General features: G+C 42.4%; 2 protein-coding genes across 3 annotated transcripts; one reads left to right on the forward strand and one right to left on the reverse strand.

Moving 5' to 3' along the window:
* Window positions 1-10373, forward strand: LOC119425598 (probable histone deacetylase 1-B). Of its 2 annotated transcripts, XM_037693130.1 has the most exons (12): window positions 1-89; window positions 902-1014; window positions 2579-2696; window positions 2937-3011; window positions 5960-6098; window positions 6219-6360; window positions 6458-6550; window positions 6638-6746; window positions 6826-7206; window positions 7458-7613; window positions 7689-7734; window positions 9702-10373. In XM_037693130.1, the coding sequence occupies exons 1-12, from the start codon at window positions 41-43 to the stop codon at window positions 9727-9729; spliced, it is 1449 nt and encodes a 482-aa protein (XP_037549058.1). In that variant the 5' UTR covers window positions 1-40; the 3' UTR covers window positions 9730-10373. The 2 variants fall into 2 exon arrangements, with proteins under 2 accessions (XP_037549058.1, XP_037549057.1); XM_037693129.1 differs by having other exon boundaries at window positions 7458-7734.
* Window positions 10374-10683: 310 nt separating this feature from the next.
* Window positions 10684-17095, reverse strand: eif3i (eukaryotic translation initiation factor 3, subunit I). Its single transcript, XM_037693326.1, has 11 exons — window positions 16955-17095; window positions 16592-16684; window positions 16434-16521; window positions 16260-16325; window positions 14012-14161; window positions 12586-12713; window positions 12375-12485; window positions 12187-12276; window positions 12045-12118; window positions 11875-11967; window positions 10684-10844 (listed from the first exon to the last, which is right to left on the reverse strand). The coding sequence occupies exons 1-11, from the start codon at window positions 16955-16957 to the stop codon at window positions 10763-10765; spliced, it is 978 nt and encodes a 325-aa protein (XP_037549254.1). The 5' UTR covers window positions 16958-17095; the 3' UTR covers window positions 10684-10762.
* Window positions 17096-18756: the final 1661 nt, after the last annotated feature.

Consider the following 18756-nt stretch of genomic DNA (forward strand, 5'->3'; position numbering starts at 1 on the left):
CGGCGAGCAAGCAACGAACTCAGTGGGTAACTGGTGTAAAATGGCGCTGTCTCAAGGAACAAAGAAAAAAGTTTGCTATTACTATGACGGTAAATGCTTCTTTCAGACGTCTCGATGTCTCAGATTATTAAAGGGACAGTTGAGGCGTTTAGAAGTTCCGGGATTTATTCGTGTTTTACGTTTTCTCATGTGCAGTACGGCGAAGCAGACGAGCCGGTGTACGAGCTAACGCTAGCTTGTTTTAGCTGCATGGATTGAGTTAGCTGTTAGCCCGAATGTGCACGGACTGTCTGGTCCTCTGTTCAGTTTCAATGTGTTCGACCACCATTCATTTGTTGTCTAAGTTTATTGTTGCATTATACCGGTTTATGATTTGTTGGCTGAACTAAGCCGTGTAGGAGGAAGCTTAGCATGAAGCTAACCGGCGATGGTCACACACTGTTCCTCTGAACTTCCGAGAGAAGTGCTGAAAGATGCACGGTGTCCACTTTAAATATGTGGCGAAAGAGTTTTAATACACATTTATACAGTTTATATATACAGCATGCTTGTGCCTTTCATTCTGAATAAATGCAATTCTCTAGAATGTTTAATTTAATGTTACTGGAAGCTAATACTCAAACGTGATTTACTTCCTGCTTCTTTATACACAGTACTGTACGAGTAATTAGAGCTCCAGTGCAAAGTTACCACATCAGGTTTAATGCAGGATGATATTTGTTTGCACAGTGCGTTGCATTATTATAATTATGATGTATATCAATAATCTAAATGATCGCAAGAACCAATCATCCTCACTTTAATGTCTGCTGCAATTAAATTGAGCACATTTTGAATGGAGTTTGGTGGGACTATATCACAGTATTAAGCTTTTATAAACTGGTTACTTTTTGTCTTACAGGTGATGTGGGAAACTACTACTATGGTCAAGGCCATCCCATGAAACCCCACAGGATCCGCATGACGCACAACCTCCTCCTTAACTATGGACTTTACAGGAAAATGGAGATCTACGTAAGTGAGCACACGCCGTGCAAACCTTGCAACTTGTCATTATTTATTCGTACCCTACAGCTTTAAGTGTGAAATGTGAAACCATATATCAAGGTTCAAGTATCTTTACTGGCATTCATTCACATCATATGTGGTCAATGAGGTGGAACGAAACTGTTCTCAAGGTCCCAGTTACACCCAAAAATACCAATAATCTTTATAAAGTATACATAAAAATTAACAGTATACGAGGGTCCAAGATGTAGACTAACAATAATAATATAAATAAGGTGTAGTAAACAGCAACCTGAGCATAAATCAGTTGTGAGCTGATGGAAAAAATATGGTGGGGCACAGCGTTGCAGCGGTTTCTCAGGCTCCCGGCGAAAACTGTTATTTTTTGTCCAGCAATGTTCAGTTAGGTTACCTGGACTTTTTTTTTTTAATTTTAGCTGAGATGTTTCGCCCTCTATCTGGAAGGCTTCATCAGTCTAGTTTTGTTTGGTGTTTCCTCTTTCGGATGGAGGGTGAAACGTCTCATCATACACACACACAAAAAATAATAAAGAAACCGTCCAGATGACCTGACTGAACATTGTTGGATTTTATACCTGGATTATTGAGCATGAACTTTGGCATTATTTTTTTGTCTTCGCTCGCCTTAAGCGTGTGACGTCTAGCTGAACCAAACTTATTAGCATAAGATATGTCAAACAAAGTTAAGTCAGGTCCCCTGGACGGATTCAAATAAATAAAAAACTTTAAACGTTTTCGTCTTTTATCCAAAAGACTTCTTCAGTCTGAGGAGCTGCACTACACTCAGTCTTATAAATAACACCTTCTCGTAGTGGATCAACCAGTTTGATGTTGACAGCCAGAACTAGCTGTTCACATGATAAAGGACCACCAGCCTAACGACCGATGGTCAGCACCCTGATGGCTGCTTGCTATTCACAGAGAGCTGAGTGATGCTAGCAATAACAACATTGTAAGAGGGGGACAGTTGGACATAGAGACCCTGTTTAATGATGTCCAACAAAAAAAACTTACATTTTGCACCACTAAAATAAATTATATAATTTATATTAAATTTGGAGACATTCGTTCTGTCAAAAATTGTCAGAAAATCTGAGCATCAGAGTCGAAAATTCAACATGAAATCCTTTATAATTAACATTTAATAGAAATGTCTGTTTGAGGTTTGTTCAATTATATTTTTTTGAGTAAGCGTATTACCTGTGGCACATGTCTCGCGTTGTGCAAGTAACAAGTAAAGGTGAGTTATTGGATGTAAGCAACTGTTGCTGACACTCTGATATGATAAATTTGATGGACAGCGTAAAGCTCTTTTGATTGTGACGGGCTCCCAACAGAACCAGAACCAAATGATCTTTACTTCGAGGAGTCGATAAAAAGAGCTCGTCAGATCAGACTTAGTTCCACTTTTTTTTTCATAAGAGTTTAGCGTTATTGAAACAAAAGGATCAGCCATGGAAAATTAGAGGCGTCAATGTTTGTTTTTTAAATCATAATTTAAGTTTCAGCTCTAGTTTAATGTATAATTTATTTATTTTTGTAATTTCAGAGACCACACAAAGCCAGTGCTGAGGAGATGACGAAGTACCACAGTGACGACTACATTAAGTTCCTGAGGTCCATCCGCCCAGACAACATGTCTGAGTACAGTAAACAAATGCAGAGATGTGCGTCCCGGTTTTTAAATTTAAACCTTTATATTTCCAGGAAATGAATCCACTGAGATTATTGAGCTCTTTTATAAAGATGTCCTGGGCAGTGTGCACGGTGCAAACAAGCCATCACAAATACAGCAACTTAACAGTCATTGAAAAATATTTACAACACATAAAAATGTACAAGTTTGCTCTCTACCGCTGCGTTCTGTTTCCTTTACCTTCTGTAATATTCATCTTGTTTTCCTGCAGTTAACGTCGGCGAGGACTGTCCAGTTTTCGATGGACTCTTTGAGTTTTGTCAGCTCTCCACAGGCGGCTCTGTAGGTACGTTGTATTTTTCACTTCATCCTCCTGCTGCACTTTGTTTCACCGTACGGTGAGTTTTCCACTAATCACTTAACCATCAGCTGTGAGTCTCTGATTTACTGCCTGTGTGACTCAGCTGTGACACGTCCACCAGTTTCATGTCCAGACCCTCGCCCGTTCAAGCTGACATTGAAGCCCCCTTCACTCTGGACTTGAACCTCACTACGATGTATCGGATCAGATCGTGTTTGCAGCGTCTTTGTTTTAGTTTCAGGCACATAACTGGCTTTGTTGCCATTTTAAGTGCTTTATAAATAAAGTGGTGTGGTATGATACAGTACTCTCTCTACTTAGCGGTTTATTTTTCGCAGACTCACTGTATCGCGGTTTTTCAAAATAAGATTGGACATGACACACAACTGGCTGATTGATGGATGAGCCACATGATTGGCATGGCATTTTTATTTAAAATAAATTATTTTGCACCTGCTGTACCTGTGTGTAGCCCACACTGCAGGAGAAGCTTTCTCCTGCAGTTTGTCACATCTCCACTTTGCAGCGGAGAAATGGGCGTGGCCAAGAGCGCTGGCAGGTGGCAGAGTGCAGCAGAGATCATGACATGTTCTCTTTTAGAGCATTTAGAGTTTAGAAAAATTATTTAGAACATTGCAAGAGTGGGGGGTTTAAAATGCCTTAATATATATATATATATATATATATATATATATATATATATATATACAGTGAGGAAAATAAGTATTTGAACACCCTGTGACTTAACAAGTTCTCCCACTTAGAAATCATGGAGGGGTCTGAAATGTTCATCTTAGGTGCATGTCCACTGTGAGAGACATAATCTAAAAATTAAAAATAAATCCAGAAATCATAATGTATCATTTTTTTTAAATAATTTGTGTGTTTCTGCTGCAAATAAGTATTTGAACACCTGCCAATCAGCAACAGTTCTTGCCCTCAAAGACCTGTTAGTCCTCCTCTATAACGTCCACCTCCACTCCACTGATTATTCTAAATTAGAAGCACCTGTTTGAGGTTGTTAGCTGCATAAAGACACCTGTCCACCCCACACAATCAGTAAGACTCCAACTACTAACATGGCTGAGACCAAAGAGCTGTCCAAAGACACCAGAGACAAAATTGTAAACGTCCACAAGGCTGGAAAGGGTTATGGGGCAATTGCCAAGCAGCTTGGTGAAAAAAGATCAACTGTTGGAGCAACTATTAGAAACTGGAAGAAGCTAAACATGACTGTCGATCTCCCTCCGACTGGGGCTCCATGCAAGATCTCACCTCGTGGCGCATCAATGATCCTAAGAAAGGTGAGGAATCAGCCCAGAACTACACGGGAGGAGCTGGTCTATGACCTGAAGAGAGCTGGCACCACTGTTTCCATGGTTACTGTGGGTAATACACTAAGACGTCATAGTTTAAAGTCATGCATGGCACAGAAGGGAAGGAGGTTGTTCCCCAAAACCTCACAATACGTGGCCCCCGTCATCCTCTCCTTAATACAGTGCAGTCGTCCTGTCCCATGTGCAGAAAAACACCCCCAAAGCATGATGCTTCCACCCCCATGCTTCACATTAGGGATGGTATTTTTGGGATGGTACTCATCATTCTTCGTTCTCCAAACACAGAGTGGAATTAAGACCAAAACGTTTTATTTTGGACTCATCTGACCACAGAACTTTCTCCCATGACGCCAAATGGTCATGGTCAAACTTAAGACGGGCCTGGACGTGTGCTGGTTTAAGCAGGGGAACCTCAGTGAGAGCATTGAAGATGGGTCGTGGCTGGATCTTCCAACATGACAATGACCCAAAGCACACAGCCAGAAGAACCAAGGAGTGGCTCCGTAAGAAGCATATCAAGGTTCTGGAGTGGCCTAGCCAGTCTCCAGACCTAAATCCTATAGAAAATCTTTGGAGGGAGCTCAAACTCCGTGTTTCTCAGCGACAGCCCAGAAACCTGGCTGATCTAGAGAAGATCTGTGGAGGAATGGACCAAAATCTCTGCTGCAGTAAACCTGGTGAAACACTACAGGAAACATTTGACCTCTGTAACTGCAAACAAACACTACTGTACCAAATATTAACATTGATTTCCACAGGTGTTCAAATACTTATTTGCAGCAGTAACACACAAATTATTTTTTTTTAAATTCATACATTGTGATTTCCAGTTTTTTTGTTAGATGATGTCTCTCACAGTGGACATGCACTTAAGATGAACATTTCAGACCCCTCCATGATTTCTAAGTGGGAGAACTTGCAAAGTTGAAGGGTGTTCAAATACTTGTTTTCCTACTATATATATGGATCCCTCGCAATAAACGAGGGACTACTGTACCCCAACTCTACTTGATTTAAGTTCTTTAAAGATAGTTGTAGAAAATATATTTTTGCACAGTTCGACTAAGCTAGATTTCATCGTTGGACCATGTAAACGGCCACCTGGACATGCAGGGACAAATGGAAATGCTAACATGTAAAAAAAAAAAATGTTCTGAGTTTCAATTAATTTTGTTGTTAAATATAATCTACAGAAATGTTATTAACCTAAAACCAACAAAATATCTCACAACACGGTTGTGCTCAGTGTTTTGACCATGAAATTTGACACTTTCTGTACATAAATGTAGACTTTTTCAATGATTTTGTAATATGCAATTTCACAACTTTTTTTTGTTTTTATGTAAATGCAAGACATCATGGGAAAAACACCTTTAATCTAAATATTTTGTTCAGTTGATTGCCCCAAAAAAAAGAATTGTACAAATGTTCTGTAAAGTTGTGACTCAGTGATGCAAACTAAACGTATGAACTGTTTCATTTATGAATAAAGTGTAAACAAGCAGCTTTATGCAGATAAACACGAGCTTACACCACAAAGGTGTAGCGTGTTCACATGTTTTAGTTTATTTAACGCGTGTCCTTTTCTAACTGTAGCCGGAGCGGTGAAGCTCAACAAGCAGCAGACGGACATAGCAGTCAACTGGGCTGGTGGACTTCACCACGCCAAGAAGTCTGAGGCTTCTGGTTTCTGCTACGTCAACGACATCGTCCTCGCCATCCTGGAGCTCCTCAAGTAAGTCCTCACTACTGCTGCTTTTTGCTTTACAGTGAAACCTAAATGAGTTTTGGACCCGTCATTCAGATGATGAGTTTGTAATACGTGGCTCCTACCTACTCTTTATACATTTTCCAGATACCACCAGAGGGTTTTGTACATCGATATCGACATCCACCATGGCGATGGAGTAGAGGAGGCCTTTTACACCACAGACAGGGTCATGACTGTCTCATTCCACAAATATGGAGAATACTTTCCTGGCACTGGAGACCTGAGAGTTAGTGTTGCTTTTCTTATGTGGATGTCTGCTTGAAAACGGTTTTTATACAGAAAACATGGAAGTATTAATCCAGTAACTTTACCGTTGTGTGCAGGACATTGGAGCAGGAAAGGGCAAGTACTATGCTGTGAACTACCCTCTTAGAGACGGCATTGACGATGAGTCATATGAAGCCATTTTCAAGCCCGTGAGTTTTCTTTTTGCAGAGCATTACCACACAAATAACTTAAATGTTACCATAGTCAGGCTAGTTTTGACTCTGTGCTTGTTTCAGATCATGGCTAAGGTGATGGAGATGTACCAGCCGAGTGCTGTGGTTCTGCAGTGTGGAGCAGATTCTCTTTCTGGTGACAGGCTGGGCTGCTTCAACCTGACCATTAAAGGTATAGAAACACTCCAAAGAAAATGGCTGCTTTAATAATAAGGAAAACTTAACTAGCGTGTTGTTGTTTTTTCCAAAAGGCCACGCGAAGTGCGTCGAGTACATCAAAAGTTTCAACCTTCCTCTGCTGATGCTGGGTGGAGGAGGATACACCATCCGCAATGTGGCCCGTTGCTGGACTTTTGAAACCGCCGTGGCCTTGGACTGCTCCATCCCCAACGAGCTGCCCTACAACGATTATTTTGAGTACTTTGGACCCGATTTCAAGCTGCACATTAGCCCGTCCAACATGACCAACCAGAACACCAACGAGTACCTGGAGAAGATCAAACAGCGGCTCTTTGAAAACCTCCGCATGCTGCCTCACGCCCCTGGTGTCCAGATGCAGGCCATCCCAGAGGACGCTCCTCACCCAGACAGTGGAGATGAGGACGAGGAAGACCCAGACAAGCGTGTCTCTAGTAAGAGATGTTTATCTGCAGTATTCTTTTGTTTTACTCAGATTTGAAGTTTCATGTTAAACATTGTGAGGACGTCCAGTTTATTATAAAGGGACAATGCTACAACCCTTGGGACTGAGTCCAGAAGGCACAGGGTGTAACACAAGTGGGGGCTCGTCCGGGATTTGCTCCCGGGACCTCTCGCACCCCAAACAATAATCATACTCCTAGACCAAATATGATGCTACATGATAATGACTTTTGTGTTTCAGTCCGTGCCCATGACAAGAGGATAGCCTGTGAGGAAGAGTTTTCAGACTCTGAGGACGAGGCCGAGGGGCAGGGCGGGGGTCGCAGGAATGCCTCAAACCACAAAAAGCTAAAACGACTGAAGAAGGAGGAAGAGAAAGAAGGAGAGGAAAAGAAAGGTGAGCAGCGCACCCACAAAAAACTAACGGCATTGAAAGGTTTTCTGAGAGCTAAAGAACTGCTTTACTTTGTAGAAGTGAAAGAAGAAGACAAAGAGGAAGAGAAGATGGACACATCAGGGTAAGAATCAGTTCTAAGGATTATGACCTGCAGTTTATGAGTCAGCAGTTTGCAGGGCTTAGTGTGAGCCGGAACAAGATCCGGGAACTCTCTTATTTTGACAGGGTGTGTTCCAGCAACTCAAACCTCCGCCCCGAAAAGTCCAGAGTCGTTGCGTATTTTAATTAAAAATCTCAAAACTTTAATTAAACAGCACAACTAAACTGCAAATCAGTTTGACAGTTGAAGTGGATTATTAATAAAATTTTGATGATTTGTTAAAAATACAAAGAGGAGACGTTGCCCTTAGCCCGGCGGACCCAGTCTGTGGAGTGGATGTTCCGGCCGCAGCATGCGCACACGCTCCTGCCCAGCAGAGACGCAGACAGCATGTCCCGCGGGGATGAAGTGTCTTCATCCACCTTCAGTGGCGCGCCCTGTGGACAGTGCACGTTACGCACGGGAGCGACTCCAGACAGAGCACGCACAACTGCTGATGTGTCAGAACTCCCGCAGACATTTCTGACAAAATAAATAAAACGGCTGTATGACATTAATTTATTCAGAATTATTTCTGGGGGAGGACCCACAGAACCCCCCACCCGCCCGTTATTTGCGTTCCGGCATCAGTCGGTTTACAAATTTAGAAGTTTTGTTATACGATAAATGAACTATATGTATAAACTTTAAAATGTCTGAAAGATGCCGACGCTCATGTTTCCAACATACTTTAACATGTCGGTACTTCAGGTGTAACGAGATCTTCACCGAAGTGCCACAAGTGGAACTCTTGAATTAAAAAAAGGTTTCATGACTTGGTGTGGGTAAATTCACTGCCAGCTGTTCAAACAAGCATGAGGCACCAGAACCATCGTGGTGACGTCACCCACGCCTCAGTCTCCTGCAGCTGCGTGCTGAGACGAAGAGTCTGTTGCACATTTGTTTTTAAACAAAACGGGATAATTGGTGCGTTCATGCAGACATTTGTTGATCTTTAAACTGACACACATGGTGTGTGAACATTTTGTTTCTCGCCCGATTTGCACAATATTGGATTTTTGGCCCATACGTTAAAACTTATTTGGTCGATAACTGATACAGATATTTTATATACTTTCCTTTGTCAGAACATATTTCTCTTATTTAGGCTTGTTTGCTACAAAAATTGTGTTACAGCTGTAACAGCTGGTGACATATATTCAGTAACAGCCATATGATATGCATAACACTTTTAACTTAATTTTGTTTTTATTTAACTTTAATATTAAATGAAAAGTGTTAAATGTTATTTATTAGCATTAGTCACCTACAATGCTGTCTCACTTGTGGAGGTTTGTTCCAGGTTTCTAGCTGCAGTGTGGGATCCTCTGCACTCTGTGCATGAAGGGCAGACTTTTTAAGTTCAAAGTTTTTGTCTATCCATTGTGCCATAAAACTAATCATGCTAACAGTGCTAACACAACGTCCAAATGTCTGTGGTAAAACTCACCCAAGTGCTGTTGGCTTCTCAATGACTGCTTGTAACTCGGGTAACATATCTCAGACTGGGGATGATGTAGCGAGGCTCAATGTAGTCCATCAATCTTCAGAATCCGACATCCTCACCAACAAAAAATAAAACTTCCACACCGCATTTTGAATTTTTCCTCTGCCATGGTCAGATCAGGAAGGCGCACGTGACGTCATCCTGTTGTGCTGCAGGCAGCCTAACTGGGTTGTCCTACAAAAACAGTGCCTTTTATATCGGTGAGTTATTTTGATGGAATGGCCGATGTCCGATCTTTAACCTTAACCCCATCGGCCAATACCATGCTGATAATATCGTGCATCCCTAGTGGAGATGAAAGAAATCGCACTGGGTTCTCCTCCACCTACCACAGCTGTTTTCTGAAATACCAAGCATTTCAACTCTTAAAAGAAACCATCTTGTTTTCCAGCTGCTGTCCCACAACAGGAAAACCATTAAACACTGACGTTGTGTTTTTCAGACCAAAAGAAGAAATGAAGACCACTTGAAGCTGGGTGGAAGGAGACGTGGATGTCCCGTTGTCCCTCAGCCCCTCCCAGACTCCTGCTCTCCTCCTGTAACAAGAGGACCTTTATTCCTTTTTGTACTGCACCTACAGGCTAACCTGATTCACACCTTGTTCTTAAGGATCAGGTGATATGGGGTGCACAACTATCTAGCACAGTAAAAATAAGCCCCCCCAATTTGTTGGTTTAATCCCACCCACCTGGCACTTAATCTCTGCGAGCCATCGTGTGAATCAGACACGTAAAAAGAAAATTCAGATTGTTACAGTTTCCGTGCTGGTGTTTCAGATTTGAACCCATCTGTGGGACTCCAGTTTGTCTATGATACAGAACTGGCCTTGGACCAGTCCTGCCTTCCCGTTAGCTCCTCAGCATGCTTACTCATCAGGCCGGCAGCATGTTCTGATTTTAAGTTGTTCTCCTGACACCATCTGTACGCTTTAAATTATTTTAACTCACTAGTCATTAGTTACTTCAGCCCGTCTCGTTGTAAACGTGCTCCGTGTTTTTATGTTCGAGTCTCTCCAGAGGCTGAAGTCGGCGAGCAAACGACTTGTTTTAGATATTTTGTACTATGAATACATAAGTAGTGTAAATCAATAAGGCTGTTTACATCCTTGTGAAATGTCCATGATCATATCTTTGTTAATAAAAACAGAAAAACATCCAAATGCACTCGTTTCTCCATTTAGTGTTGAGATCTGAGGCTTCTTCATCTCTGGATTAAACCAAAGGAGTGAAGTTATTCTGTGGTAACGCTGCAGTGAACCAACCAGGCACAACTTCAGGAAGTTATTTTTATGACTAATTACAGAAGAAACGTTTAACGTTAACTTCACAACTTCCAGGGTACAAATATGGACATTTTAAATTCTTGATCCACCAGGAGATCCAGAAAAGTTAAAACTCCAGTCCTCAGAAATAAAACAACTCTTGGTCATTTTCTGTCTTTATTTTAGTTTACACTCCAAATGCAACCGCAGGTGAGCAGTGGGCTGAACAGGCCGATGGTTGTTTACACCTCCAACTCAAAGTCGAAGTAATGTGGGTCGAAGTAATGAATCCTTACGTAGCCGTCTTCTCCTCCGCTGCTGTAACTGCACAGACGAGACCAAAGAGGGAAAGAGTTGGACATTTAGTGAAGGCAGGTGGTTCATCTTGCCAGTTTAGAGACGGCTTCTTGAACAGCCTCAGTTCAGAGAAACTGTTTATATCGAACAGGAAAGACGTAAAAAAACCCTCCATTTAAGTGAAAGTTATTTTAGAAACATTCACATTGTTGTAAAGTTTGCATTATTTCTCCTGGCTGTTCCCTCTTCAAGGGTCTCCACAGAGTCCTCCTCCATCTCACTCCAACTGTATCCATATATCTTTTCCCTCACTGCATTGAAAGTTATAGCAAAGGTAAACGGCAGCAGCGAGCTGTAGCACTTCCAGGAGAAATGTATTTCTGCTCAACTATTTAATGTAATGCAACATGTAAATGTAACGTTTTAAATACAGAAACCATACAATGCAAAGTTGTAAGTTGGTGTCCACACAAACAGGTGGTGCAGCTGGTAGAGCTGCCACCTCTCAGTGAGGTTGCAGGATCGAATCCCGGCCAGGGGCCTTTCTGGGTGGAGTTTGCACGTTCTCTCTGTGCGCGGGTTTCCTCCCACAGATCAGAAACATGCATGTTAGTCTGATTGGTAACTATAACTTGTCCCTAGGTGTGAGTGAGAGAGTCAATGGTTGTTTGTCTCAGTCCCTGTGATGGACTGGAGACATGTCCAGGGTGTCCCCTGCCTCTCGCACAGTGAAGGCTGGACATGGGCACCAGTGAGCCCCGCAACTTGAAAAGGCAGAAGTGGGTTAAAGACAATGGATGGATGTTGACACAATCAATTTGGGAGATCTGGGACACTTTACAAGAACTTGTTGGTCTTGGCTGTGTTCACACAAGACCTCAGGTCATCAGTCCTGTCAAATGTTCATTATTCCTCCAAACTGAACTCACAAAGTGTTCTACACCTGGCAAGGCATTCTTTCTGTCCAACCTTACCACCACCACCTCAAAATGTGCAAACCCTTACTTCCTGTTTAATACACTTAAAGGAGTATTAGAATTGCAGCCACAGTTTGTACCTCTTGCCATCTGGATGGAAAGCCACACAGTTGATGGGACCAAAATGACCTTTGACCCTGCCGAACTCCTCCTCATAGGCAGCGTGGAAGAACCTAGAAGCAGAAAACACGTTATCTAGGTTCTTTATCCTTACCTGTTGATCTGAACAGTTTTAACCCGTTCGGCTCACCTGGCCTCAAACTTGCCGATCCTGGTGGACGTGGTGGTGACTTCCATGGCTTCTTGTCCACCTCCCATCACCACCTGAGTGAAGTGGTTAAAGTTAGTGACAACAGGATGAACTCAAAGCCGAGCCGTACCGAGTTCCTTACATGATCCATTATGGGGGAGATGGCAGCGGAGTTGACGGGCCTCTCGGTCCTAAATGTCTTGATGTGGTCCAGAGAAGTGGAGTCGAACAACTAAAGACACAAGGAAGACGAGCGGTTCATCGATTCAACTGTGGACTCGTGGAAACATGAATGTAGCAGGTGGTAGGTTTTAGGGCGTGGTCTCTTACTTTGGCGGTGTTATCCTTGGAGGCGCTGATGAACGTGGTGAGGTCTACAGATGTCTGGATGTCGTTGATCTGCCTGGTGTGCTCCTTGGCCTTCTTCAGAACCTCTCCAGACTGATGCAGCAACAACAGCTCAGTTACGACTTTCAAACACATTTTTAAGGAAACCGGACCAGTCTGTGTATTTTATGACTTGTACTGGTAGGTGTCAAACCTTTGCACTGAACTGGTTGATCTCGCCGTTCTCGTGTCCTGCGATGACGAACTCCCCCAGAGGCCCCCACACGGCACCGGTTATCTTGTGCTCACTGCAGGGTATGGACTGGTAGGGCTGGTTGTCCTCTGCAGACAAACAAACAAAAACGTACGATAACACCACTAAAAACACAGATGGTTAAAAAAAGTACAACACGTTACCAAAAGTCTGAGGCGTAAATAACAAATTCTGTTTAATATGACGTGAAGTTGCTTTAGAAAAACAAAAACATGCAGCCTGAGCAGCATAGATGCACTAGAATCAACCGAGAACAGATCTGGATGAAAAGTCTGAGTCTGAAAAGAGAAAGTGAAGCAAAGTCTCCAGTTGGAGTTACCGACCCCACCACAACTGTTCATGGTGAAAAACAACCCAACAAGTTGAAAATGTGACAAAAACCATCAAACGTTCCAACAAGTGCATCAGATAAACTGTACAAAGAAGACACGTCAGCGTACGATGAGGTCTAGTATCAAAACGTGTGCAGCAGCACCGACTCTTCAGATGAAGACAGAACCGTGGCTCAGGAACCAGTGAAGAGGAAAATGGTCCAAAGTTTTTAGGCTCTGCAAAGTACTTTCACAGTGTTCCCCCATTACTCTCAAACACACCATGAAGACGTTTAAAGTATCAATGGGGGCAGAGGGGGTTCAGCGTCTTGCCCAGGGACACATCAACAGGTGACTGCTGATGGAATCAAACCCTCAACTGTCCCAGTGGAGGATGACTGCTCTAACCACTCATTTACAGCTGCCCCATTTAAGAAATAAAGTTTAATTCTTACTGTATCGATGCGCTAACGAGAACAAAGTGGATCTTAAAAGTGGCTCATGAATACTATTTTACAAATTTTTACTGGGTCGTCATTTGGCACTTCATGGTTCTGCAGCACTTCCTCCAGAAACAGCACAACATTCCTGCTAGAATAATCCTGTAATGCGAAACTGATTGGAGCGGTTTAAAGATGGCAGCGATCCACTTGGTTTTAGGTCCAGTTCCAACTAGCTGTTAGCTCGTCCATCTGGTGAGAATTAATAAATGTTTCTCCAAACCGAGGCCGATCAAGAAACTATCCACGATTTTTCCACAGAACTTTCTCTTTTAGACATAAACCTCCTGCTCTAACTGAGATCTTCTATAGAGTCTAAGATCTTCTATAGAGTCATCTGTTTTTTCATCTTCAAACGTGAGGACTCATGCCAGTAAATTGTATAAAGCAAACTAAGCACTTTTTTTGTACCCTCAATAAAAAAAAAAAAACTTAGCAGCCGGTCCAAGGCACGTTTCACTTGTGCTTTAGAAAATAAACTGCAGTGAAACAAAAGCTTCACCGTTCCTTTGAAATCAGACTGCAGCCGTTGAAAACGTGTGTGTGTGTGTGTACCTATCTGCTGAGGGTCCCTCAGGTCAAAGAAGTTCAGGAAACACTGGTAACCCATCTGCTTGTCGGTGGAGAACATGATGATGTTGCCGCTGAAATCGAAGCCGCACGTCCTGACGGCAGAGTTGGTGTTGAGCAACGCCAGCTGCTTCCCTGCAGAGAAACACCGACTGTTGAAAGACTCGTCTGACATCAGCAAGGGATGAAGGGCAACCATAGCCGGGCTGTTAGCTCCACATTACAGACATTTTCAGCCTGGGACGGACCTGCAGTCAGTCCAGACGTACCAAACCGCTCACTCCATGACGGCCGGCACCAGATAACAGAAACCGTGCACACAAAATGAATAGAGTTATTTACAAACAGAAACAACTTCAGCAGCAGCAGACCAGGGGTCCCATCTGAAAAGTTCCACATTTTTGCCAAAGTAGAAGTGTAATATGGTTTCAGAGAATTTTCCGTCAAGAGTTCAGAATTTTTTTTATTGTGGCTGAGAAACAGATTTCCCCCCTGCTGTCCATCAAAACAATCGTAGCGTTTCCATTGTTCACTTGTCTTGGCAGGACACTCATCTTCTGTGATTTTTCTCCATTAGGGTGGTGGAGACATGTCTGTTGTGCACCGTTTGGACCGACAGTTTTCGAATGGGGACGTGGGTGGAGAACGCTCAGCATGTGTGGGAAACAAGAGTGCCCTCTGTAGCTTGTTAGCTAGCACATCTGTATAGTGTGCTGCTAGCTTAGCGCTACGTCAGAGCTGGTGGTTGTTGACGTGGGTGGGAGGGTTCAGTAGGAGGTTGCTCGATTCTATTGACAGGGCGGGGCGCCCTGCTTGTATAATGGTAGGAGAAACACTGGAGGCCAACTTGCCAGCGGCCATGGATCATGTCTGTGCAGCTGGCTACAGGAGGAACGGCCCGCTGGACTCTGCTGCTGGATCTGTGTCTGCAGACTATTCAAGGCTGATTCTGGGACATGCTCCAGACATTTATGTATCCGTGTATGTAACTTCTCCTGAACGAGCCCATGCAAGTGAAATGCTGGTTAAAAATCTTCTGCTGCTGATTGTGCTTCTTTTGAGTAAATAACAGAGAAGAAGAGAATTTCTCCAACATGTGCTTTGCATATTCAAGACTGGAGTTGTTTGAGAACGGACACATTACCAGGTTTTCTTTGCATGTTGATACAGTTCTAATAGACCCACATTCAAAGTGGATTTTAAACTGAAACACCTCCAAACCTCTCAGAGTGGTTCATGCTAGTGCTGAATTTTAATCTTTAGACTGCTGACAATTTGACACCACATGCATGGAAGAGTCCAGGCAGCAATGACTCCTCAACGCCCCAGACGAGCCACGCCTCACTGCTGCTACTATTAAAGCGCGTAAACAAACATTTTATTTAATGTAAATAACCCCCGTCGTGCGAAACCAATGTGTGATGTCAAAGTTTATAACTTTAGCATGAACTGCTGGCCTTGGTCATCAGTTAACGTAATTTATTTCTATAATCTGAGGTTATTTAAGAAACCATCTACAACAGGTAAGATTATTACATACTTAATAACTTTTACATATACTCAGTAAAGTATGGCTGAACTACTGGTACTTCTTTTAACCATGACATGATGTGAGACTACGGTAAAGTCTTCCACAGATTCGGAGACGTTACTCTCGCCCAAATCCAAAGTGCTCGATTACGTCATCCTTTACAGCTGGGCTGGATTTGTGCCGTTGTATATGACCCCCATTTGAAGGCGAATAATGTACAAAAAAAAGCAACATTTCACATTGATTTTCTTGCTTTGATTCCACAATTGTAAAGCGTTTCTCACAAAGTGTGTGGAAAGTCAGCTGTGGGGTTTTAAAGACGTTACAATTTTAATTTATTTTAACACACGGTGTCAGGTCTGTGCTCCTTGTGTTTATTGGCAAATTAAATATAAAAACAACATCACCACTAGAATCTTTTTACTTGTGTTCAACACTAAACATCTAAAGGATGTTTGTCACCAAGTCTGAGGGAAATAAATTGTGGGGTTTTAAAGCAATATAAACTTTAACGCACGTCTATAAACACATGTAGTGGATACGTGGAAGGTACCGGCCCAGCCATAAAGGTTGTTGTAACTGAGCACTCTTGATGTGGGCGAGCGTTTCCCAATCCGGGGAGGGCTTTACCGGAGTGACGTGCGCGTTATGAACCAGCAAAGTGAAGTTTTAAGGAAAAATACCCAACATGACTTTACTTACCGGTCTCACAGTCCCACAGTCGACAGCTGTTGTCTGCTGATCCTGTCAACACATTCTTAGTGTCCCCTGAGACAGAGCAAGTTAAGAAACAAACCTTGTTGCACGTCATTTCCAAACACGACAGTAAAGCAGTTTGACAGGATCAAACAGTCCGAGTGCACAGGTGGAGGATACAGTCGCAGTCGACACACCACACAGCTCCTGTGTGCCCATTGTAGGTCCCGAGCCTCTCTCCGTTCACAGAGTACCACACGTTGGTGACCTGTGGAGGAACAGAGGTCAGAAAGACGCATCCAAGCAGACTCCATGTTCAACAGAGAGCTCCAGCTTACTGTGTCTTTAGCTACAGAGAACAGCAGGTCTCCTTCTCTGTTGTACTTGATCTGCGTGATGGACCTCTCGTGGCCCTGAAGTAAGATGGGTTTCTGGGAACACAAAGCGAAGTTTTACCTTTCAGATACATTTTTTTAAACCTAGGACAAGCATTACATACAGTTGACTAAACTGTATACAAAACACCAAGTGACAGGTCAGTAAAACATCTGTTTTATACATAAACATAAAGCGACAGTTCAGTTAATTTTCAGGCTAAGCTAACGTTAGCCGATGCAGCAAACCAGCGCTAGCACGCGCAGTTTGAAAAGGACTAAAACAACCGACAGAAGAGTTTGACAAAAAAAATAAAATAAACCAACCATGTTGTTGACCGCTACGTGTCTCCAGATAATCCAGTATATTTACTTCGCCTCACATAAAGAGAGAAAAGATAACGAACACTCGTGCATACGGCGGCGGTGTCGCGGCGGAAGAGGAAGATCTACATCCGGTGTCAAAAGAAAAACAAAACGTCACTGCGCCACCTGTTGGTGACTCCGAACTGTACATGCACAACACTACATGGACGTTCCCGCATCCAGATCCCGCAGGAAATTGTTGAAAATAGTTATTTTTTTATAACCATCCATCCATGATATTTAAATGAAAAAATATTTACAGCTTCTTCCTTTTCGGGTCGTGGGGGTCACTGGTGCCCATGTCTTTGTCCTGCCATCATTGTGCAGGAGGCAGGGTGCACAGGGGGCAAGTCCATCACAGGGACAGATATATAATTTATCATAATAACAAATAATAATTATATACACACATATATAATAGAAAGAGTGTAATGAGAATATCACAAACAGTTCTATGACAAAATAAAGTTGATTAACTGTATGTTTGCATTTTCAGCAGCAGCTGCATTGGCATAAACGTTGGGGAAAAATATATATCTAAATTAATTTTTTAATTTACATTATTTACCCTTTATTTATACAGGTCATCTTATTGAGCCATGAGAACTCATTTTCAAGGGACCTGTTTGTGGGGTGGGGGCCTTGCTCGGGGGCCCGGGGTGGGGTGTGGGTGTACCACCTTTTCCACCCACACTTTTGATGTTGACGGTACCGGGAGTTGAGCCTGTGACTTTCCAATCACAGGCCCATCTTCTAGCCTCTGCGCCCCCCCCCCAAAAAAAAAATTATATAAATACTGTGTGTGTGTGTGTCTATATTTATATATATAATTTAATTCATGTATTTTAATTATTTTGTCATTTGGGATTTACTTTTGGAACATGAACACAAATGTTTTTAACTTTATAAAACCATAAAAGTAAACCAGGCCAGTGGCTCACTAGGGTCACCGTGGTGGCTCCACACCAGTTTCTCACACCCTCATTGTTCTTTTAAATAACACATGCCAACAGAAACTCTTTTTACTTTGTGGAGTAAAAAGAGTTTGCAGAAACAGGAACGATACGAGTGATCCATCACAAAATTACTTTAATTGTATTAAACCTGATAAAAGATATCAAAATGCCTGTTGGGTCATTTCCAGTCTAATTTACCATACCATACCATACCAACTTTATTTATAGAGCACTTTATGCACCCAACAGGACCAAAGTGCTTTACACAATTATATAATACAATACAATGATAAAATGGAAGGGTAAAATTTAAAACAGGAATAAAATAATAAAATAAAATACAAACACAATAAAACAAGGTAAAACATCTCAGATTGTGCTAAAAGGCCAAAGAAAAAATATGAGTTTTAAGAAGGGACTTAAAAACCTCAATTGAAGAGGCCTGTCTTATGTTCAATGGAAGGTCATTCCAGAGCCTGGGAGCTATCACAGAAAAAGCTCGGTCCCCTCTAAGCTTACGCTTTGTCTTCGGGACCTTCAGAAACAACTGGTCAGCTGACCTGAGTGAACGAGAGGGTGTGTAAGAATGTAGCAGCTCAGACAGGTATGGAGGGGCATGGCCATTTAAAGCTTTAAAAACAAATAAAAGTATTTTAAAATGAATCCGGTAATGCACCGGCAACCAATGTAAAGAGGCCAAAACAGGAGAAATACTGTCAAATTTCCGTGTACCTGTTAAAAGTCGTGCAGCTGCATTCTGAACCCTCTGAAGCTGGGAAATACATGAATCACTAATACCTATGTAAA

The sequence above is a fragment of the Nematolebias whitei genome, chromosome 19, assembly GCF_014905685.2.
Source record: "Nematolebias whitei isolate Nwh7 chromosome 19, NemWhi1, whole genome shotgun sequence".
Taxonomy (NCBI): domain Eukaryota; kingdom Metazoa; phylum Chordata; class Actinopteri; order Cyprinodontiformes; family Rivulidae; genus Nematolebias; species Nematolebias whitei.

What these genes read in the sequence shown, in the direction of transcription:
- eif3i (XM_037693326.1), bottom strand. An exon ending in GTGGTGTGTCGACTGCGACT is followed by an intron (nt 16,326 to 16,433) that starts GTATCCTCCACC and finishes GCTCTGTCTCAG; the next exon opens with GGGACACTAAGAATGTGTTG. An exon ending in TTCCATCCAGATGGCAAGAG is followed by an intron (nt 10,845 to 11,874) that starts GTACAAACTGTG and finishes TCGTCTGTGCAG; the next exon opens with TTACAGCAGCGGAGGAGAAG.
- LOC119425598 (XM_037693129.1), top strand. Translation starts at nt 41, where the DNA reads ATGGCGCTGTCTCAAGGAACAAAGAAAAAAGTTTGCTATTACTATGAC. An exon ending in CTCCACAGGCGGCTCTGTAG is followed by an intron (nt 3,012 to 5,959) that starts GTACGTTGTATT and finishes TTCTAACTGTAG; the next exon opens with CCGGAGCGGTGAAGCTCAAC. An exon ending in ATGAAGCCATTTTCAAGCCC is followed by an intron (nt 6,551 to 6,637) that starts GTGAGTTTTCTT and finishes TGCTTGTTTCAG; the next exon opens with ATCATGGCTAAGGTGATGGA.